The sequence below is a fragment of the Mytilus edulis genome, unplaced genomic scaffold, assembly GCF_963676685.1.
Source record: "Mytilus edulis unplaced genomic scaffold, xbMytEdul2.2 SCAFFOLD_783, whole genome shotgun sequence".
Lineage (NCBI taxonomy): Eukaryota > Metazoa > Mollusca > Bivalvia > Mytilida > Mytilidae > Mytilus > Mytilus edulis.
The window spans coordinates 5,572-31,527 of NW_027268593.1; the positions used below are offsets into that span (position 1 = coordinate 5,572).

A 25,956-nucleotide genomic window follows, 5' to 3' on the forward strand; every position below is an offset into this window, starting at 1 on the left:
TTTAGTTTCTTGTGTACAATTTGGAAATTAGTATGGCGTTCATTATCACTGAACTAGTATATATTTGTTTAGGGGCCAGCTGAAGGACGCCTCCGGGTGCGGGAATTTTTCGCTACATTGAAGACCTGTTGGTGACCTTCTGCTGTTGTTTTTTTCTATGGTCGGGTTGTTGTCTCTTTGGCACATTCCCCATTTCTATTCTCAATTTTATTGCTGGTCTTCAAAGTGTTTCATGAAACCTCTTTTTAACTCTTTTAACATTAATTTTATCAGCAATTAATGCCGGGCTTCAACATTATTGTGGAACTACCTATACCTATTGAACGAGTTTGTCTTGCTTTGTTTCATACAAAAGAATGACAAGTGTAATTACAAATATCTGATCTTAGGGAGGAATGAATTCTATTTTGTAAGAAATCACTCGGATATAAACAAAGGTTCTCTGAAACTGACGTTATCAAGATGCTTCATTTCTTGATTGACAACATATTTGTACGTGTGGAGTACGTGTTTCAAAAAAATCTGCATTCCCATAGAAACCAACTGTGCCTCTCTTCTTGCCGACTTGTCCATTCATTATTATGAGGCTGACTTTAATAAGGAACTTCTAAGGACGAACGAAAAGAAGTAGCACCCTTTAACTTTACTTTCCGCTATATAGATTATGTTCTCTCACTAAATGATTCAAAATTTGGTGACTATATTGAATGAATCTATCCCATTTAACTTACGATAATGGAGAAAAAGTTTAGTCTTTTGTAGACGAAACGCGCGTCTGGCGTATATACAAAATTTAGTCCTGGTATTTATGATGAGTTTATTAAGTATGCCTATTATCTTGACTTACATCTAGACTTGACAATGAGGGTCGGTTGAAAACTAAATTTTACGACAAAAACAAATTATGCTAACTTTCCAATTGTGAACTTTCTATTTCTAGGTAGAAACATTCTAGCTGCGCCTGCATACGGGGTATACATCTCCTAATTGATACGATATTCCCGGGGTTGTATTTCCTATCATTTATTTCCTTAATAGAGGGTTGTTGCTCATAAGGAAGTTTTTAAACGAAGAATTCAAAATGGTGAAGTTAAAATCATCCCTTTGTATGTTTCATGGACGTCATCACGAGTTGGTTGACCGTCATTGAATATCCGTTTCACAGATGATTGTGATTATGTTCCTAAGGTCGTAGCTACAATTACGTCTCCTTTTATCGAATGTGACGTACCAACTTATTTCCGGGTTGTTCCAACATAAGCAACACGACGGTTGCCACATTTGGAACATGATCTGCTTACCATTCGGGACACCTGAGTTCAACCCCAGTTTTAGTAGGATATGCGTGTTTAGTCTTTAATTTTTTATATTGTGTTTTATGTACTATTGGCTACTTGTCCTCTTGTCTTCTTCTTTTATAACCATGGTGTTGTCAGATTATTACCGACTTATGAGTGTTAATGTCCCTCTGGTATCTTTCGTTTGTATTTGACATTAAGTCAAAAATATCTAATTGTTTTATAGTTAGTTCGAATACCACTTCGGCAAATAGCGTTTGATCTTCATTGACTAGGTCTGTAAGATTTCCCGCCAAATATATATGGTCTTCTTTGGATATGATATAACATGGCCGCTATGAATGATAAAGCTAAAATTATGTTACACATCAATAATCAATTAATCAAACACATTCCAGAGCTACTTACTTTTACATTTGATAACAATGTAAACATTTAGATTTTTTAATTAAAGACGAAGGTTTTATACAAATTATAGACAGGGTCTGTCCTTGTAAACTCATGTTTCAACCGTCTTCGTCTTTGATTGACAAATTTACGTTAAACCTTCAAGCTGAAAATTCTCACGGGAATCAGAGCGCTCGCTGCATTGATTACAAACTGCTGGTCAATCTTGGGATGGTTGATCTTAACATTGTTTATGCTTTTGATGATCTTTAAGTCTGTCATTCCTTTTAGGTTCAGTAGATTCTAATGACATTTATAGGGGTTTTCGATTTCATACAAATATTGCATTTCGCATCAATCTTTTGGGTTATACCATAGACTACGTACGTGCTTTTAAAATAATCACATAAAGATGACTCGTCAATGTCGTCTATTTTTGCCAATAGAACATTTTTAAGTCATAAAATTACTGCAAATTCAGGTGTAAATCGGAAAAGCAGTGGAATCTAAAAAGAGTAAGACCATTTAAAATGATAGAATCCTTAAAGTATTTCTAAGATATTACTGTGTAGGAAAATGACGAACCTTCAATTTGCTATTTCATACTTATTGATTGTAATAGAAAAACATAAAATGTAGGCATTATAGATAACCAACTCGACGGGGCAACCGTTGAAATTTTGAAAATGTTAATATACTTTTAATATTAAGAAACAAATCATTGTTGTTTTCGAAACATCTATCCATGTTTGTTATGGATAATTAGTTTTCTTTTGTGAGCTAATAAAACATATAAACGTATTTCAGCAATATAAACACAAATTTCTAAAGTATGTACATTGCGTAGAATTATTTTCATCGTACGGCCTTTAACAAATGTAAAAACATATTTGCTGATTTATCATATACAAAACAATTAACGTGAACAAATCTGACATACAGCATCAAACGACAACAGCTTACAGATTCCTGATCCATCAAACGACAACAGCTTACAGATTCCTGATCCATCAAACGACAACAGCTTACAGATTCCTGATCCATCAAACGACAACAGCTTACAGATTCCTGATTTATCAAACGACAACAGCTTACAGATTCCTGATCCATCAAACGACAACAGCTTACAGATTCCTGATCCATCAAACGACAACAGCTTACAGATTTCTGATCCATCAAACGACAACAGCTTACAGATTCTTGATCCATCAAACGACAACAGCTTACTGATTCTTGATCCATCAAACGACAACAGCTTACAGATTACTGATCCATCAAACAACAACAGCTTACAGATTCCTGATCCATCAAACGACAACAGCTTAAAGATTCCTGATTTTGGCCAAACGCATAGAAAATGTGGTAGTGTCAAACATATTTGCGGGCACCTAACCTTCTTAAAATATGTTTTCGAAAAATTCAGTACCTATTATTTACTTGTTTTGAAAGTTATCTTTCAACGAAAATGGCGATGAAAAAGACCATGCAGAATTGCTGCGTGCTAGCGAAAGATATACATGTTTACCTATACAAAATTGACTTAACAGACAATTAAAAAGTTCAGACATTTTTGGACAGATTCAGACACAAAAAAAAATAGGAAGAGGGACGAAAGATACCAGAAGGAGTGTCAAACTCATAGATAGAAAATAAACTGACAACGCCATGGTTAAAAATAAAAAGACTAACAGACAAATAATAGTACAGAAGACACAACATAGAAAACTAAAGACTGATCAACACGAATCCCCACCAAAAACCTCGGGTAGTCTCATGTGCTCCGGAAGGGTAAGCAGATCCTGCTCTACATGCATGTGGCACCCGTATAAGTGGAAATTAGTTAATCTAACATCTTCTTTCTCTCCTAAACTGATTGTTAAATGTAGTGTACAGATTAAATAAACAATCCACCCACTATGTCTTGTCCATGTGACATTCCTCGCCACCTTAATACAGTCTTGTCCATGTGACATTCCTCGCCACCTTAATACAGTCTTTTTGTTCTAATCGGGCGCAAAACAGCGGCAGAAAATCGACCATTCATCCATTGTCTCGCAAATCATATTACAACAGTTAACTGGCGTTGTATAATTAACACAACAGTAATTTACCAATGTAAAAAATCTTAAATCTACTAAGAAGAGTTATCATGGTAACAACAAAAACTGAGTAAATCGCATGAACTTCAAAAGGAGCAAGTCCGAGTCAAAGCAGTTGAAAGAGGAGCTTTGAAGTAAAACAGGAATAGAAATGTGTGCCAAATACGGGTAAGGCCATTTGTGAATAATTGTAAAAAAATCCTTGTGTTTCAAATAATTCATTCGAAGTATGCAGAAAAAGATAATATTAATATTACATGTCAACTCAGATGTGCAAACTAAAAAACTTATGATTTCGTCCAAGAAGTAACTTCAACAGCAATTGCATCGACCAAGTGTTTGAAAAACTCATTAAATATACCAGATTTATAATTTTTCACGCATCACAGGCGTCTTATCTACACAGGATCCATCCATTACGCTCGAATAAAACAGTTTCAGGGTAAATTGAATTCGATATCGAAAACTTAAAAATCTGAATATTGTGTCAAATACTTTGCACACTTCGATCGATTGCCGATTGCGTTAAGGCTCATCAGTGTAGTACAGAACTGTATCGCGACGAAGCTTTTTTTTATGTTTATCAGGAACGATTGTAATACTTATGGCTGTAATGTTTACGGATACTTTTAAGCTGCCATACTAAGTATAGAAGTTACTCACACTAAGGTGCGTACCTTAAACAAAATTGCTAATATTTTATTATAAAATGTTTATAAATACAGTTAAAATTGGGCCTTGTCATTTTCAGTATCTAGAAGATATAGGTTATAGTAGTCCAAAACTAACCCAGTAAATCTTGGCTTTGTCAGTTGCTGTCTTTATTGTTAAGTATCAAGTTTTATTCCATTATATGTTCCTCCATATTCTTCTCTGTCTTTTACGACAAATTTATAAAGAGAAATACTCAAAAGTTCATCTAAATGGCGGGGTAAATCAATAAGTCTTAAATATATATCTAATAAACGTATCGTGATTGTTTGCTGGATCATTTGATACTATACATATTCTTGTTTAGAAAAATTAGTAGATTATTAAATGGAATCATGTCCATTGGAAAGTTAAAGTGTTTAAGGAATCTATTATTGAAAGGCCAACAGTGGATAATGCGTGGTTTACCAGCTAATGTCATATTTTATTAAAAAGAAATGTAAGTTTACCAGCTGATGTTATATTTGAAAAAGAAATGTAATTTATAATTAAAAACCAATTGTTCAGAGGACAATTGAAGGTCTTTCCACCAGTTAATATCTATTTTGATATTAAAATATTAAAAATCAGTCTAAAATGTCAGTTCATATGGCTTTATGATGTATAGATATGAATTTAAAGCAAAGGTCAAAATCTAGAACGTCAAATTGACCTATGACCTTGACCTCAATTTCAAGGTCACAAACTGAGGATCTCAAATCAAAAGACCCTAGGTCTCTAATATGTATGGTTAATAAGTTATATCACTTTGCACATAATTTTACATATGATAGGGGCAGAAACTCCCATTCATTGTCTACGCACCCTTTCAACTAAAATTATTAAGTTACGACATGTCGCAACTAACAATTTAGTCAAAATAATTTGTCGATATCTTATAAGGTTTCTGGAAATGAGTGGAAATAAGCCTAATTCAAAAATTAGAATATGACCTTGACCTTTGACCTTGACCTAATTTTCATTTTTTTTGGACCAAGGACCTCAAATCAAAAGATCCTAGGTGTCTATCACTTATGGTGTTCCAGTTTAAAATACATTTCAAAATTTCAAATACAAAAGGGGAAATAACTCTCCTATGGAGCGTTCATATTACTTCGGTCGAAATTGGACAAATCATGCGAAGGATATAACGAGCAATTTTATAAAATAAATTTGTCGTAATCTTTTACGGTTGCGAAGGAGTCGTGGACACAAGGAAAACAGTGTTTGGGGAGATAACTCCTACAAAGAAAAGTATTCGGTTATGCAGGGTGAATTTTAAAAGCGCATAAACTGATCGATATCATATACCAAATATCTAAGCGACATATTGCGAAACAAATATTTATCGCAAGAACAAAATTAGGCGGCAAAAAAAAAATAATCAGAAGAAAAACAATAGGTCTTTCCACAGAAAAGTGGAAAGACCTAATAAGTCAACACTCGTCATAGATACAATTCGTGACGCTAAAATAAAAAAGTTTAAAATACCAAATAACGTTCAATATGATAAGCTTGCTATATTGTGTGTGGTATGATTTTCGTTCATTGTTAAAGGTCAGGTTGTGATAATCTATACATAAGTGATAAATCTATTACTGAAAGGCCAACAATGACACGTGCATGGTTTACAGGCTAATGCCATTTACTTTAAAATAACATGCAGTTCATAATAAGTCAACACGCGTCATAGATACAATTCGTGACACTCCAAAAAAAAGTTTAAAATGCCAAATAAAGTTTGGTACATTGTATGCTGTATGGTTTTCGGTCATTGTTAAAGGCCGTGTTGTGACTTATAGTTGATAATCTATACGAATGCAATAAATGAGGCTAAGGCTGTCTGATGTTTAATGCTCTCAACCCTCTCTCTAACCTGTGACACTAGTGTAACTAAGCAACATAAGAACAAACTTTCAAATTATATTTGAAATCTTTCAACTCATCAAATTGACGCGAAGCACAAAAATCAAATAACATAAAGAAAAAAGTGCCGATCTATTAGTACTCGTAGTGACTGAAAGCGAGTTCAAAGCCGTGAATAACAACAAACATTAAATCACATTTCCCAGACTCGAGGATATGACGCATTGAACCCATTTGTCCGGATTTAATTCCATGTAATTATAAAAAAAAACTCAGCTAATTATTTTAGGTAAGCATGTGTTTCATACAATTACCTTCTAAAAAAATATGAAATACTTTTAAGCAATGAATGACATTTACGTATTTTCATCTAATGACATATGTGTCCTTAAGTTTATGTAATAAATTTCATTAAATGCTTAAGAAATAGGATGCGCTCGTTTACAATATTTTTTCCTGGATATAGGATGCGTCCGTTAATATTAATGTTGTCTAGGAAGTTCGGAAATTAATATAGGTTTAGCTAACTTTCTTTGGATGACTTACTAAACGGACAAGAAATTGATAAATTACAAATCTTCAAAACAATCTTCAAGCAAAAGATAGCATTTAAAAGTGCAATTCCTCCTACCATATGTATTCATTATAACGTAATGTTTTAATATATAATGAAATAGATAATTATGTGATGCCTTCTTGAAGTTTTTATTATTCTAATGTTCTGAACATATCAATACTTGACGCAATGAATGGACTTTATTTCATCATTTCAATTAATAAATGCAGAAATTCAAAAAGTGGAATACCTGTTATTAACGAAACGACCATTGAACTTCAAAAAGGGGCGGGTTACGTTGTTTTTCCTAAAGAAATATTCTAATTCCCAAGTTGATATTTTGTTATCCATTCGTTTGATGTGTTTGAGCTTTTGATTTACCCATTTCATCAGGGACTTTGTACTTTGAATTTTCCTCGAAGTTCAGTATTTTTGTGATTTTATTTTATTCAAGCAGAGGACCCAAAAAATTATTCGGAATTTAGATTTCCCCCTTACCTTATAATGTTAAATTTTGAACAAAAATAATAAGATTGATTGCATTAAATTTCTAACTCAAATAAAAAAACCTAACCCCCTCCCGTTTTGAACTTAATTGGTTGCTACCCAAGTTTGATGCTCCCAATCAGCATACAGAAACGTATAATTTTATTGACTAAATTCGCCTTTTATCGCAGAGCTGCTTTAATCGCTTACATATACTTCTACTTCCGCTTTTACTAATTGTACTAATGACATTTTGCTATAACCTTTTTGATTTCTGATAAAACATTAAAATATATAGATATAACAGTGTTCGATAACAAGATGCCTGATTAGAGAATTAATGTGCTTCTAATCACAATGAAACTAGTTAATCACTTCAGATACAACCAATAAGAGTTATCATTTCGTTGAAGCATTAAATTATTTTTGTTATAATTTATCGTTTACATTTGACTGTAAAGGTCAAAGTTATTGTTCATAACTGTGAATAAATAGTCGTTATTTTTTTATAAATTGGTATTACAGGTATAACAGTAAATTTACAGTTCTTAAACCTTTACGTTTGTATATACAGTACTGTGTTAAAACATAAACAACAACAACATAAAATGTAATGCCAATGTAGAAATCGGTATCATAGAGAGTAAAATAACAAACATACACAACTCCAAGGTAAAGTTCCTAACCAAATAGCAAAATCAAAAGCTTACAAACATCAAACTTATGGATAACAATGTCATATTCATGACTTCATGGATACGACATTTCGTATGTAGTAAATTGTGGATTAAACCTGGTTTTACAACAAGCTTAAACCTCTCACATGTATGACATTCGCATATAACGCCATTATATTGATAACGATATGTAATAAAAAAAAAAACCAGACATAATAGGTATAAATGTCAAAATTAGTAGTACAGCAGTCATATATATTTACCCCTATAGGAAACGCAATCTGTGGAATATCGCTATTGGAATGTTGCTAAATAGAATGGGTTTATAAAAAAGGAATCCTATCCGAATGCGAACTTTGAACTTCCCCTTTGTTTATTTTATAGTGATTAAGATTATAACACAATAATGCCACTAGTAACCCGAATTTAGCTTGAACGGACAAAAACGTGTTAACGATATTTAAATGAGATTAATCGTCATTTGATAAAGCTTGACAAAAATTAAAAATTATTTTAATTCATTTCAATTCATTTCAATTCATTTTAACGTCAGTCAAATAGATTTCTTTGCAGTCAATCAATTGAAATCAAGTTGATGGTAATGTACGTCAAACTAATAGGCCACGCCCCCGTTAAACTATTTCAAACTGGCATCAATTCGTTTAAACATTGTTGAGACCCGAGCTTTGTACAGGTAAATCACTCAAGCAAAACAACCTTGATTTATGTATCGTTTATTTTTTTTCAAATTTTATCGAATTTAGTTAAATGCGTGTATTCTTAGTAAAGTCGCACGCTTCACAATTTTTAACAAATGAATGAACAATACACGTGACATTTAAAAAAATTAAATATTGATGCACGGTTTTAAAAATGTGAATCTGTTGAAGAAAAAAAATAGTAAGATGTATAACATAATTTGAATTTTCCAAAATGCAGTAGATCTTTATCTCACATATTCGTTTCAAAAATTGCTAAGTGCTATGAAAACTCGTGAAAAATAAGTAACGTGTGGTCCCTTGCAATTACCTACGAAACTTTAGGTATTCCTGTACATATTTACCGTTTCTGTTTTTCTGTTTTACTATATTGTACTCGTAAATTAAATATGTCACGGAAATAAAAGTAACTTCACAGAAATTATTCATTGCGTATATAATTTAATCTGATATTTTCGGTAAACAACAAATATTCACTAGCTGTATACATAGACATATAATATGTCTCTGCTGTATATTAATATATGAAATAACTTGTAATGAAAAACAATGTTTTGTTAAATAATAAAATTGATGAAGATAATGTTGACATTTGTTGAATTTAAGCAGAGACATATAATATTCAAAAATAAGTTTTGGAGGTCAAACTGTGTTGTGCAAGAATCTATAAAGTATTTTGGGATGCTATGAATAACAAAGAAGCTAAATTTATTCAAGTATGGACATCACAATCTGTCGAGAAATAATAGATTATGTCGTATATGTGGCTCGGCTGAAATTGGTGACGAGTATCATTATATTTTGTCTTGTAAATCTTTCGTTAATGAAAGACAAAAATATATACCGAAATTTTGTTGGAAAAATCCAAACACCTTGAAATTATGTAATCTGTTTTCCTCAAATAATATTACTGTTTTAGAAAAATTATGTCGATATATTTAAGCTGTTAATGTGAAAGTCTCTCCTCCTGGTTAATGTATATCATTTTCCTCATACATGCACTGTATATTATATTGTTGTATATACTTATTGTCTCTATAACTATGTCATTAGTTGATGAGAATAAAATTCATTCATTCATTCAATATGGCAATTATGTAATAATTATGTCATAATAAAATTATCACAATTTGAAAAATTAATCCTTCTTTTTTCTTTTGGTACCTCATTTATAAAATTTAAAGAAAGATGAGTGGAATTACATCAGTTTAAAGATGTCTGATTGGGGATGAAAAATCTTTGTATTGTGCTACCTTAATAAACAGTTCAGTCTTGCTCAAAATTGTAAATGAAGTAACAGATCATTGAACTTTTAAAACAGTGTTAAATTGTAATACCGGTCGCTGGAGCAAAACAGGCGTAAATTGTGGAAGAGCTTATACAGGAGTCAATCTATCATAGAGAAATATCAAACAATGTTTATAGTTACAAACGATTGATAAAATCTAATGTACGGTTTATATTTCGGTTGCGAATCAGAAACAGTGTTACTTATCATTTAAAACAAAACAGTGAGACGCTTACTTGCTATTTCGAAATTGACCAAAAAGCTATAAAATAACGTAGCGAAATGACCGTACTTATAGATTAGACTTTAATGTGTTTGTCCGTTTTGAATTGTTGTATACTAGTCATTTTAGGGACCGTTATAATTATAGCTTGCTGTTCGGTGTGGGCCAAAACTCTGTGTTGAAGCCGTACTATTGAATTATAATGGAATGTTCTATACTATGTGACTTGATGGCGAGTTGTTTCATTGATACACATACCACATCTTCTTATTAATATTAACCGGCAGCAGTTTATAACATTTTCATTTCGATATAAAAAAATGCAAATTCGGTAAATCAAACAGATTTGTACCATATTGTTACATTCAAAAGTTTTTAATTTTGATTGATAGCATACTTTATTTTTTATTGCATTGCTCCAATGGTACGGTTGTTTTATCCGATCTATCTAACTTGATAGGAAAATGTTATTTAAAAAAAACACATGGTCTGTCATTTTTAAACTGTTTTTATTGGAATTAGTTAAAAAGTCAAAGTTCAAATCATAAATAAGTGTTCATAATTCCATAATTCTTTTATGTGATTTTAAAAAAATCGAACTTTCCCTCATCTGTTCACCAGCATGGCTAAAGGTATTACCCCAAAATGTATTGTGAGGTGACACGACCAGGTATTCAAACGATTTCCTGTCGGACTTGCAAGTTCATGCATCGTTTCCTTTATGAGGGTATTGAGGACTGTACACGGCCGATAGCTTGTAACTTTTCATTTTGAACTAACAGGTGTATAATATACATCTCTGTCTTGCGTGTCCGAAAGTGATATACTAGTCATTACTAAACTCATACGTTTGTTTATTAATAACATTTTGTGTGTAAAGAATATTATTTGTAAAAATCTAAATAATACCAAATAAAAAAAAAGATTTGATAAAATAAAAATCTATTTACATATTTCTTACCAAGAGTAAATTTGGAAAAATGTAAGTATATACTTTAAATAAAAATGACACCTTACATCCACGTATTCCAACATCAATCCGAATTCCGATAGCAAACAATCTTATTCGGAAGACTCCGTATACATACTTCATGTACTATACGAACTTTATTGTAATTATATTACAAAATAATGATCACATGATTCAAGTATTACTAGACTGCTTTACATCAATCCGACATTAATTTAACGTTATCGTTGTCAATACTTGAATAGTGAAGGACAGATTGGAACATACCAAAAATATTGATTTAAAAAAATGCACGGCACTTGTTGACTATTCGTTTATACGCCAGGTAACAAGAAGCCCTCTTAGCACTTAAGATCATCATAAGACTGTCTTAGTGAGTGAGAGTGTAACAAGAAGCAATCTTATATCAATCTTAGAATGATTGACAGCCCTTATAAGACTTTCGAAATTCTTACGGATCTAAGGGAATTCTTTGCATACCCTTATCATAAACTTTTCAAATCGGGTAACTCAAAAACATTTTATTTTTTTTTGTCCTTTAGTAAGAACCCTTTGCATAAACTCAAGAATTTACGAGCGTAACACGATTTTTACCTAACTCGTTTAAATGTAAGTGTGGTTTTACCCACCCCAAACTACTCTTAGAATGAAAATGGCGCTTGTTTTACATGTATATGAAGACAACCAGACGAAGAAATCCTGATCGCTTTTTAAGACGTTTATTCCGCGACCGCTGATATCCTGTTGAATTTGTGACGGATGGAAAACTTATTGCAAGAACTATCGGTTAGACAGAGCGAGCATAAATGATTTATGGCTTTATCCTCTCCCCCTTTCTCCCAGCCTAAACACCCGCCCGATTTCAAATTTTGGGAAATTTGAATCTGTAATCGTTTAATTTGTACTATTAGAAGAATGATTTCATTTAGAAAATAGTTTTTTTCCTTGTTTACCCCTATAATTATATCCAGCCCTTTTTTTCCTGATACTCCACTAAAGAGACCATTTTAGACGCTAAAATATTGTTTTAAACACTTGTCTCATATATACAGATCCTCAAATTTCCCAAAAAACTATAAAATAAGATCTATATATATACCTATCCTCAAATTGTTCAAAAACTTTCAAACACTGTCTTACGTGTCCCAAGTCCGGAACATGTAATTCAGTGGTTGTCGTTTGTTGCTGTATATCATATCTGTTTTTCGTTTTATTGTTTTGTACCTAAATTAGGCCGTTAGTTTTCTCGTTTGAATTGTTTCACATTTTTCAATTCGCGGCCTACTATTATAGCTTACTATAAGGTATGGTTTTGCTCATTGTTGAAGACCGTACGGTTATCGAAAGTTGTTAAATTCTACGTCATGTGTTCTCTGGTAGAGAATTGTCTCATTGGCAATCATACCACATCTTTTTAATTTTCTATGATCCTCAAATTTCCCCCACAACTATAAAACATCGTCGTTCGGGATTATGAAAATGAATAGAATCTTTCCTTTATTTATAGATAGATAACCATGAAAATGCACCGGACATAAACTGTTCATATCAAATTTCTCGGTTGTGGGTATATGAGGATATTTCTTCTTGTTTAAAACTTGGTTTAAGTGGTCTTTCGCACTGAACCATTATATTATTTTTTGTCTTATTACCGCATTTGTAACTTTATCAGAATCAATAATTTAGCTGACTATGTAAGCAAAACATCCTGTTACTTCAAAACGCAAGAGAGATTTTTATTTGGCAATGACTAACTCAAATAAAAAAAAAGTTGACGATCAGGACGTAAAGTTAGTAAGTGTGCTTAGAATGAGACCACTTAGAGATATTCTTAAGCGTTGTTAAGGGAAAGAAAAAGGCGAGGAAAGAATGATTTGGGTTACACTATTAAAAGATTATTTCCGCACTCTTTGTGTTATCGTAATCTATGAAATACGAGAACTTTAGAAAAGTTTCTTGTTACTGGCCCCTGGATATAACGGTTATCGAACTAAAGCGCAATTTAAAATATACTAGAACACACCCGCGAAATCGCGGGCATTCAGAGCGTAGTTTAAACGGTATGTAAAGTGTTGTTGGAAGAATTTTATAAAATATTGAATGACTGGAGCATTTCAGCAAAAGTATCATAGGTTATTGGGGACAGGAAATGTATTTTTTTTTATCCCTCCTCCTTTATTTCCAAAATTCCCAATTTTTGGTTTTCTATCCATTTCAGTATGAACATACATTTAGTATATTATGAACATTTAAGAAAGGAGCCTGTAATTCAGTGGTTGTCGTTTGTTTATGTGTTATATATTTGTTTTTCTGACTTTTTTTTTGTACATAAATAAGTCTGCTAGTTTTCTCGATTGATTTGTTTTACATTGTCATTTCGGGGCTTTTTAAAGCTGAGTATGCGGTATGGGTTTTGCTCGTTGTTGAAGGACGTACGGTGACCTATAGTTGTTAATTTCTGTGTCATTTTGGTCTCTTTTGGAGAGTTATCTTAAAATGGCAATCATACCACATTTTCTTCTCTTTTTTTGTAATCAATGAATTTTGCATAGGCGGAATCAGGGGGGGGGGGGCTTGGAACCCGCCCTCTTTCGTGTGAAAAAAATTGATTGACTGGAGCAGCCCCCCCCCCCCCCCCACCCCCCCCCCCTTAGGTCAGTCAGCCCCCCTTACAAAATGTTCTGGATCCGGTATCAAAAGTTCACATGAATAATTTTAGCGCTTTAATATTTGTATATTATGAACATTCATTACTATATAAAAAAAGTGTATTTACTTTCAATTCTATAGTAAGTTTACTAATCGATCCATGGTGGTCATTGATATAGTATACAGCTGATCCTCTCTATTTAGTAAACTCTGTGACCGCCGTGGATAGTTAACTTGAAAATACACTTTATTCATAGTATACATATATGTTCAAAGTATACAGAAAAACTCAAACCGGAAGTCTAATCTGACTTAAAATTTCGGACAATTTTCACAGCTTTCTAAATATTTTACCTTAAGTTTAACTTCATAGAAACTAGGTATATCCTTAATTGTACATGTATCAGCTTTCTATATGCCAATTTTCAAAACAGAGGTACTAAAAAAAAACTGGTTTCTGGAAATCTAGAATTAGTATACTATGGAGCACATTAATCCTCAATTTTTAATGCAAACTCATAGACAAGTAAATTTTGGCTCAAAATGATCTAGAAATATATTTCTCTTTCACCAAAAGTTTCATTTCTGCAATTGTTCTGACATGCATGTAATATAAATGCAACTGGACGTACATGTACACTAATTATCCCCAAGGGATGTGAACATTTTCTAGGAAAACTATTGAGCATCAAAGTTTCAAATCAATTTCGGGATTTTATTTTCTTTCTTGATATTCAATAACAGAAATTTACAGAATAATTTCTTGCCAGTTAAAACATACTTATAATTACACTATAAAAAAGAGAAAGATGATATTAAATTCGTTCTGTCTTTTTTTTCAACATCGTTAGTCAAATAACCATGATAACTTAAGTATTATCCGTTGTGAGACAAAGACTATTTTAATAAATAATTCCCGATAAAATTGAATCCATTATTCATATTGCTAACACGACATTCACTCGAGGAAAAGTCACCTCCGTAACTCTATATGCGTGTTTTTTTGTCACGTTGCTTACAAAAATCATCATATATCTTAAATATTTTCCAATAACACTTCCTGATTCAATTTGCTACTCGTCTACCCCAAAAAATTAAAAACGCTTTTTTTTTCTTTTTTCCACTTGGTTTGAAGTTTATAATCTCTTGCATGGATAAATATCAAAAATGTGTTCAGAGTTTTGACGGTTGTGAATTAAGGATTGGTTACTTTATAGAAACTTATTTCTTTGGATGGTAATAAACGCTTGTATTTTGTCTTTTAAAGTGTGTCTGTCTGTTTAATAATTTACAGTTTAAGGAGAATTCTTCGTCTTTTGCAAATAGATAAAGAATAGTATGAAAATGTGCTTACGGTTGCATTTAGGCAGAGAGAAATATGCTTTATTTTATTTCAGAAAATTATTTAGTACAGATATAAAAAATATTCTTAATCTTTTACAATTTACATATAAAATTTAATAGTGGTCCTTTATGTACATGGTAGATAAAAATTGTGTGATTCAACTTTTTCGGAGGTAGGACGTTCCGGAAAACACAATTTGCTATAAAAAAAATCTTGTGGTAACGCTCATATTTGAATACCTTTCTGTTGAATAAGAAAGTGTAAAAACAGTTATATAAATTCACCTGAAAAGGGGAAAACGAAAAGTGATTACCTAACTTATTTTTCAAATATCGAATACACAAATAAATCTCTAATATATCCACACCTGCATTTTTGTTTTTACTGACAGGTGTCTGCTGGTATTCGATTGGACATCAAGTATCAATATAGGCGTAACAATCTATCTCAATTATCCAAGCAGCTGTCTTGTTTGCGGTAACATACGGTCGACATGGTTTAGCTTTTTTTATAATGCATTATAAATTGATTGCATTAAAAGTTATTCCTACACAATTATTTACATACACTATAAAAAAAACAATATCCTTCCCAAAAATGACTTACAAGACACTCTATTATACAAAATAACTATTTACAAATTGAGATAGCGTAAACATAGAATTTAGTAACATTAATAACAATTACTATTTAACGGTATAACTCTGATTTAACGGGGACAGAGACATATAATACATTGTTTTATTATATGTCTGTGACGGGGACTATTATGCTGTTAGTATGATAGTTCCGGCAATTTAACAAATTGATCCTCAAAAGGACGGTGTTGCTATTGTGGGTCAGGGACTTGCCGGGCCGCCTTGGTGCACTAAGCTCTCGAACCTGCACTAAGACCAGGATGGAACACTATAGCGAACTTTCTATACTACTTAAAAGTCCATGTGTGGGCTTGTCAGATAAAAATAGACAACGCTTATATTTTAGAATAAAAAAGTGAAGAATAGAAATATTACTATACATTGTACGGATATTTAGACTAATGCACTAGCTGTGATACAGCGGAAGAAATAATGTCGAGTGTAGCAAAGATGAAAAAAAACCCAAAAACAACGATTTTAATAATGCTAAAAACTATATAGTTTCAAATCAAGGGCAAAACGTACGCTATGGCCCGGATTCCGACACTGACCTAGCAATTTACGATATAATTAAACAATTAAAAACCTTGTAAAAAAATTACAGAAAAAAAGTCTGTTATTTTCCTTTAACTGGGAATATTATGATACTTTGTGAACATTATATATACATCTTCAATCAGTGTTTTAAAGTCATATCAGATAAATAAAAAAAATGTTATTTCTGCCAAAAAAAATACCAACATATTATATATAATCACAAAATAATTGAAATCGAATATAGGTTAGATTTGTGATCATCGGAATTTATTAAGACTTTTTTTAAATATTTATTTCTTTATAGGGACTTTTTTAGATCGAAATTAATGATGTTCATATATAAGTATGTGGTACGGCTCACACCGATTAATATATTAGTATATTCGTGGAATTGATCTATGCTCATGCAAATAACCCTTTCAATTATGAATTCGTATACATAGATTTTAAAGCACATACTATAGGAGATGTGGGATATACTTCAATTTGACAGCAACCAAACGACAAAAACACCATAGTTAAATCAAGACCGCATTTTTTAGTCTTCAACTAGAAACAGGTGTCTTAGACCCCGTTCACACTAGTACATTTTTATCGATTTAAACTAGACCGGTTCACTTTAGATCGATTTAAGGGCCAATGTGAACGCTTTGAATCTGTCTTCAATCGGTCTAAACTAAAACACCAAAAGAGGTAGTTTAGTTTGAGTCGGTCTAAAGTAAACCGATCTTACTTTAAATGTGAACGCAGAGATCGGCTTAAACTAGTACGATTGGATCGAAAATAATTTATGCGCATGTACAGCGCCAAAACTATCTCAGAGGTTCGTTGTTTAACCCATATTTCTCTGTTTACATACATTTAAAAAAAACTGAAAACATTTTGTCTTCGCCATCGCTTTGCATTGCGAAATCTGTGCCTTCTTTTCTTATGATGATTTTTTTTTTCTTTTCAGGAACCGCAATATTTCGTCGTGTTGTAACTTCGTTACTACAGATATTTTTTTCAAAATTATAGAAAACGCGGCTATAACACCTGTACCAAAATGTTAACTTCTGATTCAGGAGAAACAATAACTTTATCCATTTTTTTTCAAGTGTGTGCGTCGGAGTATCAATGTTTACACAATGTTTACAGAATACGGGTAAAAAGGTTAGATCGATTGCGTTTTTAATTGTAGTGTTAACGCAGTGGATCGGTTTAGACCGGTAGAGATCTTTATGATTAAAGATTATGTGAACGCTAACTGGTTTTATTTAGATCGATTCAAATTAGATCGATTGAAAAAAAATGCTAGTGTGAACGGGGTCTTAGCTCTACACGAAATGTCAAGGTCTAAATCGTCATGAGTTTGTATAAAATTTGTAAATACATGAAATACAATAAACAAAAATAACTAATATGAAATTCTAAATAAAATAAATATTCATTATTCACTCATATTGGAATGATCGAATAATCAATTCGACATTTTCTATCGTTAGGGACACGTTTGCAAAACTCGCTTTCTGTTCACATAATGTTTTTGACGGATTTCCCTTTTCATTTATAACCTACAAAAATTGTTCAGAATAGACAGCATGGTATACTAAAACTCATTTAAAAGTCAGTGTACACACGGTGTTTCACACACCTGTAATTTCTTCACCCAGGGATATGAATGTGACATTGAAAGTCCCTCAATAGCTTTACAATACCCGGCCGTGTCATTTCAGTATATTGTAGACGGAACGTGTGATATACGTACACCAGCATACCAATACGGGTGAATTTTACTTTTTTTAGAGGACTTCAAAGAGGGGTTGCATAGGATATGCCCTTATTTTGAAAAAAATATCTATTCTTTTATTTGTGCCAAAAAAACTAAACTTCAATAATGATAAAACGTTATTCCAAAAGTAAAACAGCTTATAGGGTGCGTCAAGGATTTTCTATACAAATCCTTGAGTTATTTAATTCTTTAATATTTCTGACAATTAATGTATATTTGTATTGATTGCTACATATGACAATTTTCCAAAAAGCAAAGAAAAGAGTTTTGAATAACCCAAATATATATCCATTAATATGTTTGAAGATGACACGGAAACTTTAGGTATTTGTCCGCAAGACAGCAACGAAACATAATTACCTATTAAACAAACTTACTAGTTTAAAGCTATCCGTCGGTGCTAATATTCACAAGGACAGCAACTTTATTAAAAGTATAGTTAAATAAGTGATCCTTGAATTTTGTGTTCGTAAAATCCATATGACCAATGTATATGAGCGACGAGGACGGGAACTCTGATATGGTTTGCAAAAATTGCATCGTTGGATCTACACCTTTTATATTTCTTTTATTTATTAGATATTTTTTCTTCTCATTTTGTATTTTTTGGTTTGAATTGTTTACACTAGTAAATTTTCGTCCCTGTATAGTTTACTTTTCAGCATTGAAATAATGATTGCTTACTTTTAACAGATTGTATCTTGGGTGGACAGTTATCGCATTTGGCACTCATACATTTACCTCATCTTTTTTTCATATATATGTCTGCTGTATAGTATAGTATAGTATAGTTTCAGAACAAGTATCGATTTGCGTATTTGTAAAACGTCATGTCGTTGATACACACATGCAGTGGCGGATAAGATAAGAGGCATCGGGGGTTTGGTCCCCTTTTGTTCTAGTTCTCTAGTTCCATGCCATAGTAAAGTTAAAATGGCTTAATTTCATTTTATACCTTTAAAGAGGCAAAATTAGTTGACGCAGATTTTGAAACTTATGATAAATGACATATAGCAAAATAAAATTTTCATAAAATTGAATTCAAACAGAAATCACAGCTTATTGATGTGAGCGTGAGGGAACGAATACAACGTATCTGGGAAGTTATATAAAATACAAAACTATGTATTATGATTAATAAATCGACCAGAACTGTCACACAACAGCGATAAAATGTCAATAACCATTGAAATACAAATCGTTGCATCTCAAAATTTCAAAGTACCATTTCTGTTATTTCCTTTCCGAAAGTTAAAAAGCCATTGCCCCAGTAGAGATTAAAAAATAGTCATTATTTCAATATCGAATAAATTAATTGATTGTACAATCGCTTGCGATTTTACTGTACAATCACTTGGGCCTTTCCTGTACAACCGCTTGGCCAACTTATCAAAGTTCATTTTCAACAGAAAAATAAGGAGATGTGATAAGATTTGCAATTAGACAACTATCCATCAAATTAAATGGATGTAAGCTATGTTAGGCGACCATATCTTATAGAAGGCTATATTTAAAAGGTGACGACATGAACAAATAGGGAACAATTAAATTCGAAAACTAACGGCCTAACTTATAAAGAAAAAAAACCCAGTATGACAGACATGAACCAACGGCAACTACTGAACGACAAGCCACTGACTTGGGACAGGCACATAAAAAAGGTGACGTGATAAACATGTGTGTGTACGCTCAACCTCCAAAAATGAAGTGGGCGTAGGCAGTTATATGAAACAATACGACCTTCAATAACGAGAAAACCCCTTCCGTAAACTCGAACGATTAATAAAAGGCCCCGACATGAAAATATGATTTTTTTTTTTAGACTTTTACCACAGTGAATGTATCTTAGCTTACAGAAAAACTAAGTTCAGTTACAAATAAAAATACGGTTAAACGTTTTATTTTACAATATTTACATTTGAAAGTTGTCTTATGATCAAAAACAAGCTTCTCTCCTTGTTTGGTAGAAATCCAGGATAGTTTAAGAGAGTTATTAAAGTTTAAAACTCTTTAACCACAGTTATAATCTATTATTTAGCGTGTATTTTCAGACATTTATATCATTAGATCACCCTGCAGCGTTTAACAAAGAGCAAAACCCAAACCGCATAATCATTTATAAAAGTTCCCAAAATTACAAATATAAATTCAAACAACTAACGGCCTGATTGATGTACAATACTTAAAAGATAATATACAACAACGACAGCCACTGATTACAGCAAAAAGGGAGTTCAAACCATATGTCCCAATTAAAAAGCATGTCTCGTCAAACAAATCGGAGTTCTTATCTACGGAACAACCACTGGACAGTCTCCTGGTGTTTAAACAATGTTTTTTATTTATGCTTTATTCAATTTAGTCCTGCAATTTATTGATTGAAAAAATATTGAAGCAACTAATTTTATTAAGTTATTTAGATTTAATGACCTTAGCTTAAAGGGTGCGAAAAGATATATTAATGTAACTGTTTCAAAGTTCAAGTTAATCAATTATTGATATTAGTGAATAGATAGAATTTATTTTCTCGAGGAATGAAGTGTATTTTTCTAAATTATATTTGTTAACTCGGACATCGTAGAGTCTAAACATTTGTACCATATTGGACTTTCGATGACAACACCTGGCCTGATTGAAAGTTTACAAACTTTCCGACCAATGAAATTCATTTTAATATGTAACGCGAACTTCAACCAGAGCACCTAGATAAAATATTAGTTTTTAAAAATTTCCGCTAAAATATAGCTAATAAAATAATATGAGAGCAACATTGCAGAATTGTTTCTTTTCCGTTCTTGTTTTTTTACAATGTGTATGGTCATTTCAATTTATAAGGTAGAATTAGATGCCCCAAACGAACTTAATATCCATTTTTTTTTTAAATGTATTAAAAGGCGTAAGAAAGTGCCGACTAATAGCCAATCAAACGTCACGGTGCATGATAGCACGATAATATACCTTTCCAGAATCGCAACAACGCTTCAATATGCTCGTTTGATTTTGCTGCTCTTCCAAAATTTACGCCTGTTTTGCTCCAGCGACCAGTATTACAATTTAACACTGTTTTAAAAGTTCATTAATCTGTTACTTCATTTACATTTTTGAGCAAGACTGACTGTTTATTAAATTCAACAAATGTCAACATTATCTTCATCAATTTTATTATGTAATAAAACATTGTTTTTCATTACAAGCTATTTCATATATTAATATACAGCTAGTGAATATTTGTTGTTTACCGAAAATATAAGATTTGAATTATATACGCAATGAATAATTTCTGTGAAGTTACTTTTATTTCCGTGACATATTTAATTTACGAGTACAATATAGTAAAACAGAAAAACAGAAACGGTAAATATACAGGAATACCTAAAGTTTCGTAAGTAATTGCAAGGGACCACACGTTACTTATTTTTCACGAGTTTTCATAGCACTTAGCAATTTTTGAAACGAATATGTGAGATAAAGATCTACTGCATTTTGGCAAATTCAAATTATGTTATACATCTTACTAATTTTTTTTTTCAACAGATTCACATTTTTAAAACCGTGCATCAATATTTAAATTTTTTAAATGTCACGTGTATTGTTCATTCATTTGTTAAAAATTGTTAAGCGTGCGACTTTACTAAGAATACACGCATTTAACTAAATTCGATAAAATTTGAAAAAAAATAAACGATACATAAATCAAGGTTGTTTTGCTTGAGTGATTTACCTGTACAAAGCTCGGGTCTCAACAATGTTTAAAACGAATTGATGCCAGTTTGAAATAGTTTAACGGGGGCGTGGCCTATTAGTTTGACGTACATTACCATCAACTTGATTTCAATTGATTGACTGCAAAGAAATCTATTTGACTGACGTTAAAATGAATTGAAATGAATTGAAATGAATTAAAAATAATTTTTAATTTTTGTCAAGCTTTATCAAATGACGATTAATCTCATTTAAATATCGTTAACACGTTTTTGTCCGTTCAAGCTAAATTCGGGTTACTAGTGGCATTATTGTGTTATAATCTTAATCACTATAAAATAAACAAAGGGGAAGTTCAAAGTTCGCATTCGGATAGGATTCCTTTTTTATAAACCCATTCTATTTAGCAACATTCCAATAGCGATATTCCACAGATTGCGTTTCCTATAGGGGTAAATTTAGTAAATAAATATACGTCATCAGGGACCGCCCATTTTGGGGAGAGCTTTCTGTCTAAAACTGACGTCGTGTGCTCTTCTGATTGGTAGATAATGTTTGTAATGAATATATTTTGGTAGATGGATCAGAACTAGAGTTGAAAAAAATAAAAAATAAATGCTGAATGTACTATTTTTTTTTCTTACAGGGTTGAAAAGTAATGAGGGTCAGTATAGGAATTCAGTGCGAATCAACATTGTTTGTAAACAAGGCCATTTGAATGCCCAAAAATGCCGCATGATCCTATGTTTTTATTGTTTCAAAAGATAGAGCTACATTTGTACTTTCATGAATGATATATGAAAGTTTCTAATTTCTAAAGGTAAATCAAGTATAAATTTATTTCCATACATAGGCTAGTGTCCCAGTGGAAAAATGGACAAAAAAAATTGATTTGAGACTTTTCGGACATTTTGTAAAAGATTTTGTAAAATCACTGTTTTGTTATAATTGCAATATTTCACTAAGGGATTTTGTTATTTTTTATTGTGCAAGATTTAAGTCAAGTTTAGAAGATTAAGCTAATCTAATTTCATGTTTTAATTTGTTTTTCAATTAGCGACATTTTACTTCAAAATGATCTATTATTCGTATATGACCAGCCAAACCTTTAATTCCATAAATAAGTCTGTATGTTCTATTGTTAATTATTATCTATGTGTTAATTTTTCTGTAATCCCTTAATTGAATTTTCTCACTCATTTAGAGAAACATTTGTCAAGTCTATACAAGTAGTATAAACTATGTTGTTATTTTGATGGGGCAGATTGGATTTAGTATTACACTGAGCAGTTCCAACTCTGTACAATTGTAGTCCATGCTGAACTTATTAAATTATACATCGCGCTAACCAGAGTCGTCTTTTGTTACAAGAGCTAGTCCCAGAGTTAGAGTCCGTGCAGACTTGTCATACTGTTTATTGTGTGTGTGTGGTTCCAGGCCAACACATTTCCCAGTCACAGATACACCCAGTATCTATTTGTGACATTTGGTGCCAGGTCCGGGTTGTGTTGACTTTTCAGCTCAACACGCTTTCCTGATACCTCTAAGCAGCAAGCGAGTTATCAGTTCCCCAGAGACGTACATATACATGTAGCAGAGTTGCAGTGATGGAATACAACTTCAGGCCACAGTGGAGACCATGGTTTTTCCAGATGCGTCAGATTCCAGCGTGCGCCAGATGTGGAAATCAGCATAGACAAACATTTTGTTATGCAGCAAGTAAGACATGTTTTAAGTGTCATCACGTAGGACACTACGCCCGAATGTGTGTCTCCCGTCCTCATCAGGAAATTCCAAAGTGCAAAGAGGTGCCGCAGATAAAAACAAAATCAAAATCACAAAAGGATAGAGATTCGAGACGGATACAGGAATATTTCGATACTAAATCTTTTACTCGTAGTTTGCCATATGCTAATCTTCGTGATTCAGCATTCAGAAGTTGTTTGGACTCCTCTAGTATTATCAAACGTGAATTAACAAGTGTAAAAGAGAAACTTTCAACAGTACAGAAAAAGGGTGAAAGTCAGACAGCCGAAATTTTGAAGTTACGCGAACAGTTACTTCATTTTCAAAGTGTTTCAGTTGAAAATGAAAAGTTACGTGCAGATGTTCTTAGTTTACAAGACAACCAGCAAAGACAATCCATTAATGAGGACAACTGTCAGATTTACGTAAAACGCATTAATGATTTGGAAGTATACTTACAAAGAAAAAGTGATTTTATTTTCGACATCCAACAAAAATACGAAGAAATATCCACCGAAAAGAGACAGTTCTTTAATGAAAACTCCATTTTGCATTTCGAAGTGGACGAGTATTACAAACAAATTGGAGAATTGAATATTAAATTAAAAGAATCCGAAAATGAAAAAGAACAATTGCGATCCACGCTAAATCAAAGGAACGTATGCATGTACCAGCACCAACCAAGACCTTTTCTACCACAATTTGGACATTTTCGTTAAATCTATTCGAAGCACGGGGTCGTGCTTCAGTGGGAGAAGAGGCATGTTGTCACAGTGGAAAAATGGACAAAAAAATTTGATTTGAGACTTTTCGGACATTTTGTAAAAGATTTTGTAAAATCACTGTTTTGTTATAATTGCAATATTTCACTAAGGGATTTTGTTATTTTTTATTGTGCAAGATTTAAGTCAAGTTTAGAAGATTAAGCTAATCTAATTTCATGTTTTAATTTGTTTTTCAATTAGCGACATTTTACTTCAAAATGATCTATTATTCGTATATGACCAGCCAAACCTTTAATTCCATAAATAAGTCTGTATGTTCTATTGTTAATTATTATCTATGTGTTAATTTTTCTGTAATCCCTTAATTGAATTTTCTCACTCATTTAGAGAAATATTTGTCAAGTCTATACAAGTAGTATAAACTATGTTGTTATTTTAATGCGGCAGATTGGATTTAGTATTACACTGAGCAGTTCCAACTCTGTGCAATTGTATTCCATGCTGAACTTATTAAATTATACATCGCGCTAACCAGAGTCGTCTTTTGTTACAAGAGCTAGTCCCAGAGTTAGAGTCCGTGCAGACTTGTCGTACTGTTTATTGTATGTGTGTGGTTCCAGGCCAACACATTTCCCAGTCACAGATACACCCAGTTTCTATTTGTGACACTAGCATTATAGTCAATGGGAGATTTTTTACTGAATTTACCCCTATAATGATTTCCCTGGTATGAGATTGTATTATGGTTCCAAACCGTACAATTGAAGTCATAAATTCGAAAAATTTACGTACGCAATCTCGAGTAAGTTGACTGTTATCATAATGATAAATGACCACAAATTTATTCCAATGGACATAACTTCAATTCCGTCCAATTTTTATCGTTTGTGACAAGACTATATGAAATGTATCACCAAATGTGTCAACAAAGTGAGCAACATGATTGAGGTCGATATTGGATCTTCTTAACCTCACAAAACATCTTGGTTAACCATCAATTATTGGTGGGGTTTACGTTTCATGTTTTTTTTTGGTTTCTATATTATGTTTTGTCGCCCTTCGTAAGAAGCCACACACAAATGAAAATTCATATTTTCTAAAATCATTCAATATATAAACCAATGATATGGTTTGTTAAACGCAATGTTATTAAGAAAAATTTGTTATTACTCACTTGAACATTTGTTCGCGATACTTATTTCAGTTTATTAACCTAGTTAGCAGATGGTGTTTGGTCAAAGGTGAAAAAATCAAGAGCAAAAATGCACCAAACATTATAATGAAAATAAATGGAACCAATTTCCCTTTTAGAGCGCTAACTCATCATTCTTCGTGTATTTTAAAAAGCATCCACATCACCTGGGTTAGCACCTACATTGTATATTCGTTACATTGAAAGATTGATGTGCTTATTAGTATGTTGTCATTGATAATTAAAAGTAAAATCACAAAAATACTGAACTCAGAGGAAAATTCAAAACGGAAAGTCCCTAATCAAATGGCAAAATCAAATGATAAAACACATCAAACAAAATGGACAACAACTGTCATATTCCTGACTTGGTACAGGCATTTAGAAAGTTT

General features: G+C 32.2%; 1 protein-coding gene across 1 annotated transcript; it reads left to right on the forward strand.

Annotated features, from left to right (window-relative positions):
* Positions 1–1,081: 1,081 nt before the first annotated feature.
* Positions 1,082–24,306, forward strand: LOC139507826 (uncharacterized; the record flags this gene model as incomplete). The annotated part of the gene is made up of 3 exons (XM_071295874.1): positions 1,082–1,106; positions 2,628–3,047; positions 23,453–24,306. Coding segments are annotated over exons 1-3 (1,299 nt in total), but the record flags the coding sequence as incomplete, so codon positions are not given.
* Positions 24,307–25,956: the final 1,650 nt, after the last annotated feature.